This window comes from Vigna unguiculata, chromosome 4 (genome assembly GCF_004118075.2).
Source record: "Vigna unguiculata cultivar IT97K-499-35 chromosome 4, ASM411807v1, whole genome shotgun sequence".
NCBI lineage: Eukaryota > Viridiplantae > Streptophyta > Magnoliopsida > Fabales > Fabaceae > Vigna > Vigna unguiculata.
In genome coordinates, this window is record NC_040282.1 from 32,571,930 (window position 1) to 32,587,297 (window position 15,368).

At 30.3% G+C, this 15,368-nt stretch overlaps 1 protein-coding gene across 2 annotated transcripts; it reads left to right on the forward strand.

Moving 5' to 3' along the window:
* Positions 1 to 1,894: 1,894 nt before the first annotated feature.
* LOC114181910 (sterol 3-beta-glucosyltransferase UGT80B1-like) lies at positions 1,895 to 13,552 on the forward strand. Of its 2 annotated transcripts, XM_028068579.1 has the most exons (15): positions 1,895 to 2,131; positions 2,248 to 2,856; positions 3,758 to 3,909; positions 5,820 to 6,059; positions 7,815 to 7,926; positions 8,853 to 9,023; positions 9,435 to 9,498; positions 10,088 to 10,145; positions 10,261 to 10,438; positions 10,906 to 11,036; positions 11,595 to 11,697; positions 12,123 to 12,199; positions 12,409 to 12,456; positions 12,569 to 12,718; positions 13,070 to 13,552. In XM_028068579.1, the coding sequence occupies exons 2-15, from the start codon at positions 2,700 to 2,702 to the stop codon at positions 13,271 to 13,273; spliced, it is 1,845 nt and encodes a 614-aa protein (XP_027924380.1). In that variant the 5' UTR covers positions 1,895 to 2,131; positions 2,248 to 2,699; the 3' UTR covers positions 13,274 to 13,552. The 2 variants fall into 2 exon arrangements, with proteins under 2 accessions (XP_027924380.1, XP_027924381.1); XM_028068580.1 differs by lacking the exon at positions 2,248 to 2,856 and having other exon boundaries at positions 1,896 to 2,131.
* Positions 13,553 to 15,368: the final 1,816 nt, after the last annotated feature.

Genomic DNA, 15,368 nt, shown 5'->3' on the forward strand with positions numbered 1-15,368 from the left:
CTTTTCTATTCCTCATCGTTTGATACACTTATTTGCACGTTTTGTATACTTAACACTTAGCACATAAACCTAGGTCCTTACATCAATCACAACCCAAAGGTGCAAAGAGTGGGAGGGGTTGAATGGATCAAGAAAATAAATCTTCAAAATTTTTCCTAAAAAGCTTTTTTATCTTGAAAGTTGTTAATAAGTAAAGATTATTATGTAGTGATAAAAAATCTTAATAATACAAAAGTACAAGAAATTATCAAAGAAACACACGAAGAAATTTTACACTCAATTTTTCCCAAATCTACAACTAGAAAATCTAAGCAACCTAAATTTTTACTAATTATTGAAATTATTTAATTACAAGAAATGCAATCATACCAAGATAGAAACAACTAGAAAACACATTTCAATTTTTTTTTAAAGTAATAACGAACCCTTAATTACCTATACTAGCACTCTCTAGTATACACAGTTTGAATTCAGATAGAGGAAAAATAAAAGAAGGATATCATTAATGATTTAGAATGAGAAGTCACTTATTACTTGAATATTTTCCACAGATGAATTTTGGTATATACTCAAATGGAATTTTATTTTATTTTAATAACGATTCATTTTTCTACTTTTAATGTAAGTAAATTAAGATATTAAAATATTATAAGAAAAAAATATTAAATTTATATCTTAGTTTATGTGCAAAATTACATTGAAAGTGAAATTTGTTGCTGACATTTTCCTTTGTGAAATTGACTAGAAAATTGAGATTTAGATATTTGTGTCTGTGGAAAGCTCCTAATTTCAAAGATAAATTGTAAATGAACATTACTAAGATATTTTTCTTCTAAGGGATGAGTTTATAATGTCGGCACGTTCTCCTTCTCAACTGCTAAATATATTTCCATGTTCTTTTCTTGCGTCTTGATGTGTCTTCTTCTTAGGTGTCCACGTGTTTACTTCTTCATCTGCAAGTGAAGATTTTTGTGAAGAAGACATTTTTAATAGAGTGAATTAATGTTTAAGTGAGATAATGCATAATATATTTTAATGAATTTTTATTTATAAATATTGCTTAATAGGTTATGGAAAAAGATTGTGTTTCATTGATTTGACCACTTTTTAAATAGTTTATATATATATATATATATATATATATATATATATATATATATATTACACTAAGTGATTTTTGGTATGACTTTTATATATTATTTTAATTATATTTTTTAAACTAAATAAAATTATTGACTTTTTCACAAAGTTATAGTTATTTTTTTAAAATATCAGTAAGCATCTAGCATAACAAAAACGTGGAGTAAGAAATGAGTTTAATAATTACTACGTATTTAATATTTAATAATAAATACATGTATTAATTAAAAAAATAATATTAGTTAACATTAAAAAAATTATTAAGAATCACAAATAATAAAAGAAAAAAATCCTTCAATATTAATTATTTATCTTTAGAAAAAAAAATTATTAATTATATTAAAAAATCAATTTTAACCAATTTTATATTATTTTAACACATAACCGACCATGCACCGAATAACACCTAACAATCACTTTATTTATTTAACTACATGAATTATCTTGTTTAGAATAGATGGCAAGTGCCTCTCCAATAATATTGTATTAACATAAAATATTATTTTAATATATATCTTACTAATACTTATTACAGAAAAAATTATAATTTCATATTGTAATATTTGTAACTCTATTCCCTCAAAGATGCCCTGTTGCGACTCGAACATACGATAAATCTCGCTCCATGTCGGTATTTTTTTTAGTGTTTGAATTAATGCGTGTTGAAAGTTAGAGTAACACATCTGATTTGACATAAATAATAAAATTTTGCTTCTTTTCTTCCCTTTTCTCTTGAGATATTTTCTTTTTGTTTTTCCTCCACCAATATATAAAAGGTCACTTTCTTAAAATGACTACTCGTGCTCGGATTCTTGGGATTTCGCAGTCCATTTTTGTTGTTATGTGTCAGATACTAACTTCCTTCTCCCAAATACGTCAACATAACTTCTCAATCATTCTAATTTTTGTTATAATTTTCACATCTCAACGTGTAATTCCCACCGGAGTTGAAGCTGTGGCAGTGACACAGTTGATGTGAAGAGAGAGCAAGGTGATTGTTCTTCCTTTGGTCTTCTAATTCTCGCTTCACTTTCTGTGGTGTCATTCCCCTTTTTTGATGTGAATCTTTTCTGGGCACTTTCCACTACTCTTGTTCTGGGTTTTCAGGTTTGAAGCTAGAGCTTGTTCTTGTGTTGAGGTGAAATCAAGCTTGATACTTCATCTGGGTCTAGTTATAATTCCATAAAGTTTTGACTTTATGCTTACCAAACGTTCTTTGTTGCTTAAATGACTGGTGGGTTTTACTAGCTGGTTAAGTGTGCTCTTTACAAAAGCTTTTAATTATTAAGTGACGATTCGGTCTTCTGAGGCCCACGTGCCATGCTTATGAAGAGTTAAAAGGAGAAACTGGTACAAGTCTTTATGAGCTTGAGATTAGGTGGGTTTGGTTTTCTGTGGTAAATTCGGGTGTGTTCAGAGGGTGATGCAGATTTGATTTCTTGTGTATGATAAGTTTGGTCAGATTCTGGGATGGTTAGTAATGGGATTGAATATTTGTTCAAGCTCGAAAGAATCATTAGAAGGTTTTGATTGCAAACAAAAGGGAAGATCGTGGTCAGATGGGACACGACGAGTTGGTGACAGTTGACAACGTATCCAGATATGAGCTTGAATCAACTTCTTCTGAGAAGGAAGAGAATTGGAGTGAAAATTTGGAGCAGAATTCTTCAGACGTTAATTCTACATCTTCAGAGGTTAATTCTACACTTGGAGTAGGTAAGTGCTCATTAGCCCTGAGGAAAGGATTCTTTTATGACTCCTATCCTATTAGGTAGTTGATGACTGTGCAATAGGCATTATAATTGTTGTAAAGTAGGTTAACGAAAGTGTTTTCAGTCCTTGTTAGCCTCTTTTAGGTTGTTTTCAGCTGAACTAACTTTTTTGCCCAAGTATGGTTGGAGCACACTTTATTTATTTAAGGTATATTCTGATGTCACAACAAAAAGGTTTTCTGGCTTTGTACGATTAATACGCAACTTTGCAGAGAGTAATTTGGCAGTAGCAGAGCTGTAATAATATTTGAGGATTTGACCATGAAAAGACGAAAAAAATGAAGAGTTGATAATGGAGGAGTTTGTGAAAGTGTGGTACACACAAGAAGCGGGACAGAGATTGAGAAGTGGAGAAGGGGAAAGGATTTAAAAGGATTTCAATAGAATTAATGGCGAGATTTAGAAATTGCTTTTTGAATTGAAATCCTTTAGTCATTGCTGTTATGCATTCATCATTGTTTTGTCCTGTCCAGGACTCTAAGTTACTTTGCTTGTGTAAAATGCCTTATCCAAAGAGGAACCTTCAGTTCTATAAAGTATCCAGTTTACATTTTGTTTGACTTTCACAAATTTAAATGCTACATTAAAAGATCAAGTTATTTTCATCCTCAGAAGCTTTTTATCCTTTAAAAGGAATTTTGCTGGTTCATATATGTGATTGGCCTCGACTGATTCATGTGGCTGACCCTCCTAGTCTGATTGTTATTGTGCTTGTCTACCTCCTATCTTGGTTATATGCTGTATTGGATGACTATAAGCTATAGGCCTTGTACCTTTGACTATTGTTTCTTGGTTCTTTTGAAGATTAATTTGATGTTTTATATTGTTGAAATTTGCTCGCAAAGGTTTGGATCATTTCATCCCAGAGCCAGTTGGAACTGAGAGTAACCTGCTTGTTGCTGCTGACAATGAGATTTTGTTTCCTAAATCAATGATGGAATTTTGGGATTCTCCAAGGCAAGACCTAATAGTGGACAGGCTTTCAGAGTGTGAGAAGGTAGATTCCCGAGTTATATCTTGTGTGTGTGTGTGTATATATTCTTTTTCTACGTGCTTGTGCATTTCATTCAAATTTTAGTAAGTTATGTTCATATATTAATAATTGTTTATATGTTCTGTTTAATATTGTTTCAAAGATGCAAATCTGGACAATTGCTTTTTTTTACCTTTCATACACTTATGATTCAGAATTTGAATCATATACATATGAAAGATACAGTAGATATTGGTTTAATTCTAATAATATCAAAGATATTTACTGCATAATCAATGCAATTTTGTATCATGGATATGAATCACACTGTTCTATGATTCATTATCTTTTCTTTCACCAATTCTCGTAAATAAACTGAAAAATTAGTAAGCTTAAATTGGTAAACAAAAAATAATGGAAAGTGAACTTATGATCTTATTCTATTTGATTATTTGTTACTTTATTTTTCACTCAGTTATTCAACAATGTACTCTTTCAATATTTTATTGTATCAATTCCTTTATGCTAACATAGAGAATTCTCATATACTCAGATAAAACTATTCATGTTATTTTATGAGAACTGAGATTAAATTGTTTTGTCCACGTATAGTTTATAATTCTCACTGAATATTATATATCATATTGTTATATATTTGAATTTATTTTGTACTATCTCTGCATCTTACGTTTCGATACAGATTTGGACTCACAATAGTGAAGTTAACTTAGTGATTCACAATTTGGACTCAGTTTTACATTTTTTTGTTGGGGAATATGTGGTGTTTATAGTGTGGCTTAAGGTTTGTTTTGAGGTAATTGTGAAAATTAGATTATTTCAATAATCAATTATTGTTACAGTTGATTGTAATTAGAATCATTTTTTGTTTGGGTAATTCTACTGCAAAGTAGTTTAAAGATGATAAACTTTGTTTGAATGCAACAAAAAAATCAATTTTTTTTGTAATAAAAACAAAATGTATCAATGTTTTTATAATCGGATGGATCATAGAATCCCTCCAGACACTAATTTAAGGTTGAATTGTTTAACTGTGATTGTAACGGTTTAATAAAATAATGATAATAATTAAGTAATACATAAAAAAAAGTAAAGAATCATAATATCATAACTTTGTGATGGTGAAAACTAAAACTTACTTTTGTAGGTTCTTAACATTTAAATGAAATACATGCAGAAGTTCAAAATAAATATATTAGAGTACTTATTTATGAATAATATTAATAACAAGTTTATATTTGGTTTAAAAAAGAACATATCAAATTTTTTAGATCTATCTTTTTTAAGAAAGAAAATTAAAAAGATGTTGTATCCATTTTTTTTCCATTGATCTACTACAAACCAGTTTTTTGCTGGATTTTGACCAGCTTTTGGTTCTTTGATCAGTTTTCTTCAAACCAATGCCATGATTTATTTAAATGGGTTACTTGACTACTTATCCTGTTCGACTGGCCAATTTTGTCTAGTTTTTAAAACACATGTCTGTGTGAAGTGGAATGGAAAAAAAAAAAAAAGCCGTTGAAAAATTTTCAGATTCATGAAAAAAAATTATTTTTCAGAAAATTTACTAAATTTCAGCTGATGTCCCAAATATCTAGCTTATTTTGCAAAACAACTTATTTTTCGTAGAAATAACTGGAAAAGTTTTTCAAACATGGTATCCAAATACTTGAAATTTAGTTAAATATTATCTCTTCATGTTAATACTTCATAACTTCTCATAAGTAAATGTATTATGTGTTCATTTTGTTTTCCTTTTCTGCCAAAATTGAAGCATTAAGAGTTTTATGACGTCCGAAAGCCTTTAGGTTGCCTGCCTTTGAAGCTTTGTTCTTGACATGTCTGTGTTTGTGATTTATGCATTAGAGTTGCCAAATTCTCTTGATTGGTGACAATACTTCTATGTTGTTTCTCAGCAAAAGCTGCTTAACCTTGCAAAGATACAAAATGATGGGACTGTTGATGTTGATCTGGAAAAAGATGCATCTCTTGTATCCGAATTGTTGAAGTTTCAATCTTCTGAAGAGTCAACAACAATGAGTGCAAGTGTTGTTTCTGAATCAAAAAAATCAGCTCCGTGGTTACAAATTGTCATGCTTGTGGTTGGGACTAGAGGCGATGTACAACCTTTCCTAGCCATGGCAAAAAAACTCCAGGCATGTTTGTTCCATCCAATTCTTCATGGTGCACATGAGAGCAGAGATGTCAAATAACTGTGATTAGTGTTTGCTTATTGTATTGAGAACAAATGTTTGAGATGTTGATAAACATTTGCTGTGAGAGTTAATTTTTCCACCCAATTTAATATTTTTGACTTTTTAGTTTGTGGTACTTCTTTTTCCCTATTCAGTGATAAAACCTTTACTGGTTATCCATAGGCCGACTTTGGTTTATACCATTCTTTAGCATGGTCAGGTTTACCTTTTGATTCTATTGTATAGACTCCAGAAATAAATAAAAAAAGAATGTAAACTTTAGAATAATTAAATTGTTGATATGCACGTTAGTCTAGATCTACAACTATAATACTCAAGATAAATATGATGGTAGTCATCTTGACAACAAGAGAAAAAATATTTGTGAAGTCTATTCCTTATTTTTGTTGAAATCCTTTTACTAGAGTGTAACCTTGTATCTTCTGCTACTGCAAGGTTCTTCTTTTAACCTATAGACCCACTTGTTTTGCAAATCTTCTTTCTTTCTGGTAGCTTGAGTAAAGACCAAGTTTTATGCTTCTAAAGAAATTTAAAATCATCTTCCATTGCTAGCTCCCACTTAATAACTATCCCCCACATAGTCTTAGCAAAATGTGCTAGCTCATTAGCATCAATTAACAACAAGTAATGCAATGAAGGACAATACCTTTGCAGTGTTACTATCACTCTAGCTATCACTCTAGCTGATGTGGGATCTCAAATTAAAGTAGATCCACTATCTTAATATAGTATCAAAACCATTCAGAGTTTATTCTAGACAAGATTTGGGACCACTGCGCCACTTGCTAATGGGTCCCCCTTGATTCTCGTGCACGACGTCTTCGGTGTGAATGCACGATGTCCTTGACATGAGTGAATATGTTGAAGATCTTACATCGGCTAGAGATGAAACCAAATTATATTATATAAGGTGGGGCAAACCTTCTTTTATTGAAACACTTTTATAGAGTTGAGTTAGGCCTAAATTTCACTACTTTAATATGGTATTAGAGCCATTAAGAGACTATTCTAGTTGAGATTTAGGCCTATCATACAACCTACAATCAGGGCCCCTCGATTCCCACACTTGATGTCTTCAATGTATGGGAGTGTGTTATAGATCCATATTAGCTACAGGTAAGGTCAAACCTCTAGCTAATTGAGACGGTGTTGTAGAGTTGAGACTTAAATTTTTCTACTTTATTATTATTAACTTCTTTTTGACATTACTTACTCACATTCATTGAAGTTTTTCCTCTTACGTCATTCCCTTTTACAGTACATAGGTGAGGTCAAACCTCACCTTATTGAGACGGTGTTGTAGAGTTGAGACTTAAATTTTTCTACTTTATTATTATTAACTTCTTTTTGACATTACTTACTCACATTCATTGAAGTTTTTCCTCTTACGTCATTCCCTTTTACCATTGCATTTTTATTTATAGATCTTGACTTATCATCTGTCTGTATCTTTCAATGAAATGCCGGTGGCTCTATTGTTAATGTAACAAAAAAGCATGGCATATTATCTAAGTATTTAATTCAGTTGTATTCATTTTTACGTTGTTGTGATGATAGTATATTCCCCTGATTGCTGTCATTAGATTTGTGCTACTTATCTTATTTGAGAGACTGAAAAATCATGATTTTCCAATTACTGTTAATGAGTTTTATATCAAAACCATTAGCTTTACTGAATTATCACTTTTTTTGCAGGACTATGGTCATCGTGTTAGGCTGGCAACACATGCTGATTTTGACACATTTGTAAAGAGTGCTGGTGTTGATTTCTATCCGTTGGGTGGTGATCCTCGTGCTTTGGCAAGATGTAAGAGGTTCCTTTTTAATGCTGCCCTTAGTATCTAATAATTTTCATTTTCAGATAATCTTATTTGTTTGAATTGTCTAAGAATATCCTTCTCGATATAAAATGATTGTGAAGTTATCTGCTGTAGTTGGTATTTATATAAGTAATAGTGGGGGTTAAAATGGGATTGCAAAAGTTAGCTAGAAAATAATTTGACCGCTTTTTAGAATCCTAAGCTTCAAACTTTTGCCTCTGATGAAAAAGATTTTTCTTTGTTAAATACTCAAGGATTGTATTAAAAATCCATGTCATTGCCAAGTGCCATCTACCATCTACGAAAAGAAAAAAAAAAAAAAACCAACATCACACCTAATAGCACATGTTATCGACCGACATTGGATGACCCCCAAATATGTAATGAAAATATCTCAACGTGAAAGATGCATTGGAAATTTTATATCTACTCAAAAAGGTTAATTTATACTATATGTAAATATAAATCTAATTTTATAAGTCAGTTTTATAGGATTGAGTTAGATTTAAAATCTATTTCTTAGGAGAAGGTTTCTCAAGAAATTTTGCTGCCGCCAAACACTACATTTATCTGTCTTATTTCTTTTTTCTGTTCATTGTATATCTTCACCAAATGTTAAACGTAAAACCAGTCATGAACCGTGGTTTGAGAGTTTAAGTTTTTGGGATTGATGGTCCTTGCGATATATTTGAGCTTTTATGACTAAATTGTCATTGTTTCAATCCTTGCCACTTATTCTTCAGATAAAAAGTTGAATTTGAACTTTTGATAGGGTGGGCCTATACATTGTTCGTGCTTTAAGCACAAGGCCTTTCCTCAGATACAAAACAAGCATAAGCCTTCACATAAATATTTTAAATTTTGTAGGAGGGTTTATTTTTGAAGTATGCTAATTGAGTTATTTCTGTGATAGATATGGTGAGGAATAAAGGTATAATCCCATCTGGTCCAACTGAAATATCTATCCAAAGAAAGCAGCTGAAGGCTATTATTGATTCTCTTCTTCCAGCATGCATAGAACCTGATTTGGAAACTGGTATTCCTTTTAGAGCTCAGGCTATTATAGCCAATCCTACTGCATGTGGTGAGTGGTTAGAACCCAGAAGATTATTGCATTATGTTTTTCTTTATTTCATACTTTGATTACTATTGATTTATCTTTCGGTTTATTCCTTTACTTATGTATTACTCCAATTAATATTAGCATTAATTGTTTAGTGGACCCTACTATTCTTCTTAAGGAAAAAAGGATGCTAAAATTAAAATTTGAAATTCAAGGGCGATCATTTTAAAAGTGTGAAGAACGATGCTATTGTTTTTCTCAAATTCGTGAGAGTGATTGAATTGCACTACATTTTCTCCCTAGCGAAGATTCCTTTCATTTACAAGAGTATGCTTGTTTGTTTGTTTGTTTCATAGCTCTTTTTTGTAAATTGGTCTGGTGCAAGAGCTTTTGACTAAAATAGATAGAATTAACTTATGTTGTGTCTTGCAGGACATACACACATTGCTGAAGCCCTCGGGGTGCCCCTTCACATCTTCTTCACAATGCCTTGGACGTGAGTTTAAATTGTTTATAACCTTTGAGTAAAAACATTACATTAGAGCACTTTAAATATGGAAAAAAGAAGGTTTGGTAAAAATATAGAAGTGTGTACTTGAAATATTAAAAGTCAAAACCGCACACATACCTTCTAAGAAATTAAAGCAGGAATAATTTTTCAAATATTCAGGTAAATGGAACATTTTCCTATCAAATAATTACCTATTATCCAATGGTCAAGGAAAGTGCATTATCTTTCAAGGTGTACTTTGAAAGATGTACTTTGCTTTGATACATAGATCAAAGGTAGGAATCAATGAAAATACACATCTCCTAAGTGAACTTACCATTTGGAAAGAGTGAAGGGTGTTGAGGGTTTAATTTTGATATAATCTTAGTGTAAAGTTATTGTACTCTGTCATCTAATCATGTATTCAAACATTATAAAAGAAATATGGACTTTTCTAGTTGTTATTACCATTGGATAAACCCAAGGTTTTAAAACATGGCTTGAAAAGTTGATGCTATTTCTTTTGAAATGCTATTTTTATAATTACTTCAAAATTCTGAGTTAGCTTCTTACATATAAATTTTTCAATAGGCAGGCCAACATATGAGTTTTCACACCCTTTGGCACGTGTTCCTCAAAGTGCTGGTTATTGGGTACTTCCTTTGCCGAAATTAGTTTCTGTTATGTGAATTCAATTAATTTTTGTGAATAAATTGCTGAACTAATTACCTATAAACACCCCTTTCTATATGTCCTTGCCTTATCCAGCTGTCATATATAATTGTGGATGTACTGATATGGTGGGGAATACGGGGACTCATCAATGACTTCAGGAAAAGAAAATTGAAGCTTGCTCCTATTGCATACTTCAGTATGTACAGTGGATCAATAACTCATTTACCTACTGGCTATATGTGGAGTCCTCATGTGGTTCCAAAACCAACTGGTATGAAATGCTACAATTCAGTAGCTTAATGTTCTTTTAAGAAAGTAGCATAATCTTTTGATTTTATCCTTTTGTATTTTTTTAATGAATAATCTTTTTGTTATTGAAGTATGAGATAAACCATAAGTTGTTACAGTCAAGGTAGCCTCAGTCCTTGAGTAATTCTGACTGGGAGTTGCTTAAAGATGGATAATTTGAATGTGGATATATCAAATTTTATGTTGTAATAAATAATTGGTTAGTTTTTTTCCCATTACTATATAAAGTTTTATCATGGAGCTGAGGACAATCTGACAGTACAGTTTATTTATATCATATTATGATGTTGAGTCCAGTACATAATTTCTAGATAATGTTTTTCAATATACCTGTCTTGAAATGCTTAGTATATTATACAAACAGCTTTTACACTTTTACTTTCTGTCACGAGTGTGTTCCCTGCACTAATGTCATTTGAAAATTTGCAGACTGGGGCCCCTTAGTTGATGTCGTTGGTTATTGTTTCTTGAACCTTGGATCAAAGTATCAACCACAGGAAGACTTTGTCCGGTGGATTCAAAAAGGACCAAAACCTTTATATTTTGGGTTTGGGAGCATGGTATGATAATTTCACTTGTAGATATTCTCTTTATATGAACAAATTGTTTTTTTTTTTTCAGTTTAGTCCTTTTGTGTTTGGAGAACATTACTACACTCAGGGTTTTAATATTTGCTACTACTATCTTGTGAACTCAAAGCTTTCTTCAAAAGAAAATAAAGCAATGGACCAAGAAGCACGATTACAACTAAATTAAAAATATAATATATATATATATATATATATATATATATATATATATATGTATATATGTACGTACATACTAGCTAATACTTATTGAAAAAAAAGTTTGCTTGGTTTTGGTTCATCATGGGATCCAACCCAATATAATGAGTATTGTATGTGAACTATTGGCTGATTTGGCATATTGATATTAGAGTTGATGTGCATTTATGCAATAGAATCGGTTTAGTTATTTATCCTGTCACCATTAACAGTTTCAGGTATACACTAAAGCTAGAAACTTGACATATTTTTACCTTTGTACTTGTACCATTATCAAAATTTTAGAATGAAATTCCGTAGTCCTCTAATGAAAATATTGTTTCACTTTATTAGCCTCTTGATGATCCTAAAAGAACTACTGATATTATAGTGGAGGCACTGAAGGATACAGGACAACGAGGAATTATTGACCGGGGCTGGGGGAATCTAGGCAATTGTAAGTATTTTCCTTCAATTTCATTCTATCACCATTTGTTTCCTTTTTCTCAAATGATAATTTTCTATATAAATACCCTTCCTCTATGTGTATGACTGTAATACATTATGTTTTACACTATCATAGGGTTATTCTTCTTTTCCATTTACTTTCCCTTACTTATAGTTACCTGGTTAAAAATTCTTGAATTTTCTGCAGTCTTATAAGCTTTGATATCATGTTAAATTTCAGCTTAAAATAAATTGAATTTGCCCAAACTTTCCAACATAGAGGATGTTAGATGTAAGAGTATTAGAAAGCACAACAAAGATATAAATATGACAATAGTATAAAAATTGTATTACCCTTAACTAATATATATGAACACATGTTATTCATTTTAGATATTGATTATATTCACTTGCATTATGTTTTCCATTAATCAGCGGCAGAAGTTCCCGAAAATGTTTTCGTGCTAGAGGAATGCCCTCATGACTGGTTGTTTCCCCAATGTTCTGCTTTGGTAAGTTCCAATTTATATTTTCTTGTGGCTGATTTTGAAAAGAAAAAAAAAAATCTTTGAGTCCCCTGGAGGGAATTTCCCTTTGATTTACAGCTCAGTCCTTAGGATATGATTCTTTCTTAATATTGAGATTATGTAGGAAATATACACTTACATGTCTGATCACAAAATAAATAGTTAACTGAGGATATTTTGGCACAAAAATGCAGGTGCATCATGGTGGTGCTGGAACAACGGCTACAGGACTAAAGGCTGGGGTAATATGCTCAATTGTGTCATAAAAGGAGTGTTTTTCATTAATTCAAGGATATGTATTACTTGATTTTTCTCATTCTTCTTTTTTACTAATGGCAATACCATAACTTGCAGTGTCCAACAACCATTGTTCCATTCTTTGGAGATCAGTTCTTTTGGGGAGACAGAATATATCAGAGAGGACTGGGACCTGTTCCAATTCCTATATCTGAGCTTAGTCTTGAGAATTTAACAAATGCCATAAAATTCATGCTCCAGCCAGAGGTAACTTCCAATTCTATGCAATGTGCATCCCTAATCCCAAAATATGTGAATAATCCTTGAATTTAAATATGGAAAAATTCCTTACCTCCTTTTGAGAGAGAATAACCGAAGAGATACAACACTAATAGAGTAAGTCAAATTCATACATAAGAGATTGACATTACTTTCAATTTAAAAACTTAAGACAATAACTTTATGAGTCTTTTTCGTTATATGATGTTCAACTTTCTTCGATGTGAAACTTAGATTCATAATTGGATTCCTAACGATAATTTGATGACCTATTATAATATGATATAATAATACTATTGGTTTACAAAGTCTTTCTAGTAATGAATGCAAAATCTTCAGGTAAAATCACAAGCAATGGCAATTGCAAAGTTGATTGAGAATGAAGACGGTGTTACAGCCGCAGTTGATGCGTTTCACCGTCATCTACCACCAGAGCTACCACTACCAACTCCATCTCCGGTGGTGGAGGACCATGCAAATCCATTGCAGTGGTTTTTTCTCCAACTAGCAAAGTTGTGCACTTTACCTTGTGGGAGTGTATAGTTCTTTTGCTTTTTTTACTTTAAGTATATTCTTTTTTTATCTTTTATTCATTGCATAATTATATTTTGTAGGAGTTTTCCCTGTTCTTAGTAATGAAAGAAGTGTTTAGCTTAGTATAATATTCCATTCATTTCTGTCAAAATCTCATTTTGTGAGGGTTTGACTAATAGTAGTGATCTCGAAGTTGAGCATCCCATTTTTGGAGTATGTTCTTTAGTCTTTGACTTTTTTCTTTTTTCCTTTCGAACAGTTGGAAGAACTAACCATTTAAATCATCTGGATATGGAATAGTCCATTTACATAACAATTTAGTCCTGTTGTTTATTTTCAGTAATTACTACTAATCATAATCAAAATTACCCCATAATAATAAAAGTACTTCTCAGGCCAAAACACTTATCCTTGTGGATGATGTTATTTTAGTCAATTAGATGTACACGTTCATGATAAAAATTTAACTAAATAATATATATACACAAGTATATGCATATAGACCACTGCATTCTTAAACTTGCATATTTCAAGAGGGAAAGTTTCTTCTTGTACTTCTATCTACGGATACGATATTTGTAATAGATACAATACATATCTGAAATGTTGATTTATTTTGAAAATAATAGCACATGTTATGTGATATATATATATGATATATAAATATTTAGAAATGTACAATAATTTTTAAAAACACAATAAATATATGATTGTTATTGTGTGAAGTCAAATTAAAATTATATGTATTAAAATTGTCAATATAAAAAAATATAAATTATTATTATCATAAAGTATCACTATAAAAAAACTCTTAAATAATACAAATTTTATAACCAAATATATGTTAGAGATCAATTTAGAGATCAATATTCTAATTAGAAATTAATTTAAAGACTAATTATTTTAATAGTTAAAATTTTGGTAGTTAATTATAGTGATTAATTCAGAAATTAATTATTATGGTAATCAAAACTTTGGTAGATAATGTTAATGACCAATTTAAAAATTGATTTATAATAAAAATTATTTTAATTATTAATTTAAAATCTAATTATAATATTTTTAGAACTATTTTAGTTGTCAATAATTTTTAGTTTTTAAATCGGAATCTAAATTAATTACTATATAGTAATTAATTATTTTTTGTCACAAAATTGGTTATTATTCAAATATTTTCTTATAGTGTATTATGACTTTATAAATTATATATTTTATTGATAAGTATCGATAAAGTATCTTAAAGTATTGAACACTGATATGTGTCGGACAAAAATATGTGATCCAAGTTAAAGTATTGCTGTATCATTTACCTTCATAAATCTCATAAGTCTTTTTTTTTCATTTTACTCTTTTAAAATTGTATAATTTAAATTTTATTTTTAAATTTTTGAATTGTATAATCTAGAGGTCAAAAATGATATTTGGATTGTGTTATTTAAAAGTTATTTTTTTCTTAAAAATATATTCAGATTGAATAATTTGAAAACTAAAATTAACTTTTGAATTAAATAATTAAAAAATAAAAGAAAAAACTTTTAAATTGAATAATCTGAAGAAAAAGAATAGAAAAAAGATTATGAAAGTGCAAACAAAAAAAAGCTATGAGGGTAGATGAAAAAAGTGTCTTTGAGATGGAACATGTTCATCCATACTCGGTATATATTACTGGTAGATGCTTTAAGTTGCTTTGGGGTTGATGTGACAGCATATAGGGATAGAAATACAAGTTCCTAATTTTATGAACTGCTTAGGGTTGATATTACATATCTACAACTACAAGTTCCTAATTCTGTGGCCACGTTTGAACAATAATGACAAATGATGGAGAGTGTTTCCTTTTCTGTCGTTTTGATCACTAGGGATACTGTTTTGCGACTTATTTTTCTCCCACATCTTTTTCATTTTATTTATGTAATATATATATATATATATATATATATATATATAGTATTTTTAATGTCTCTTTAAAGGTTTGGTTAAAAAGATTCCACATTCTTAAGAAAGAAATATAGAAGACTTCCTAAAATCTAATAAAAACAATCAATCTCTTAAGGAAGGAACAAAAATTTAATGGGAGCAATCAATCTCTTAAGAAATAAAGAAG

Excerpts from the sequence above, each read along its gene's own strand:
- LOC114181910 (XM_028068579.1), top strand. The coding sequence starts at position 2,700 with ATGGGACACGACGAGTTGGTGACAGTTGACAACGTATCCAGATATGAG. Across the intron at positions 10,146-10,260 it reads CTCAAAGTGCTGGTTATTGG|CTGTCATATATAATTGTGGA; the intron begins GTACTTCCTTTG and ends TGCCTTATCCAG. Across the intron at positions 12,719-13,069 it reads AATTCATGCTCCAGCCAGAG|GTAAAATCACAAGCAATGGC; the intron begins GTAACTTCCAAT and ends CAAAATCTTCAG.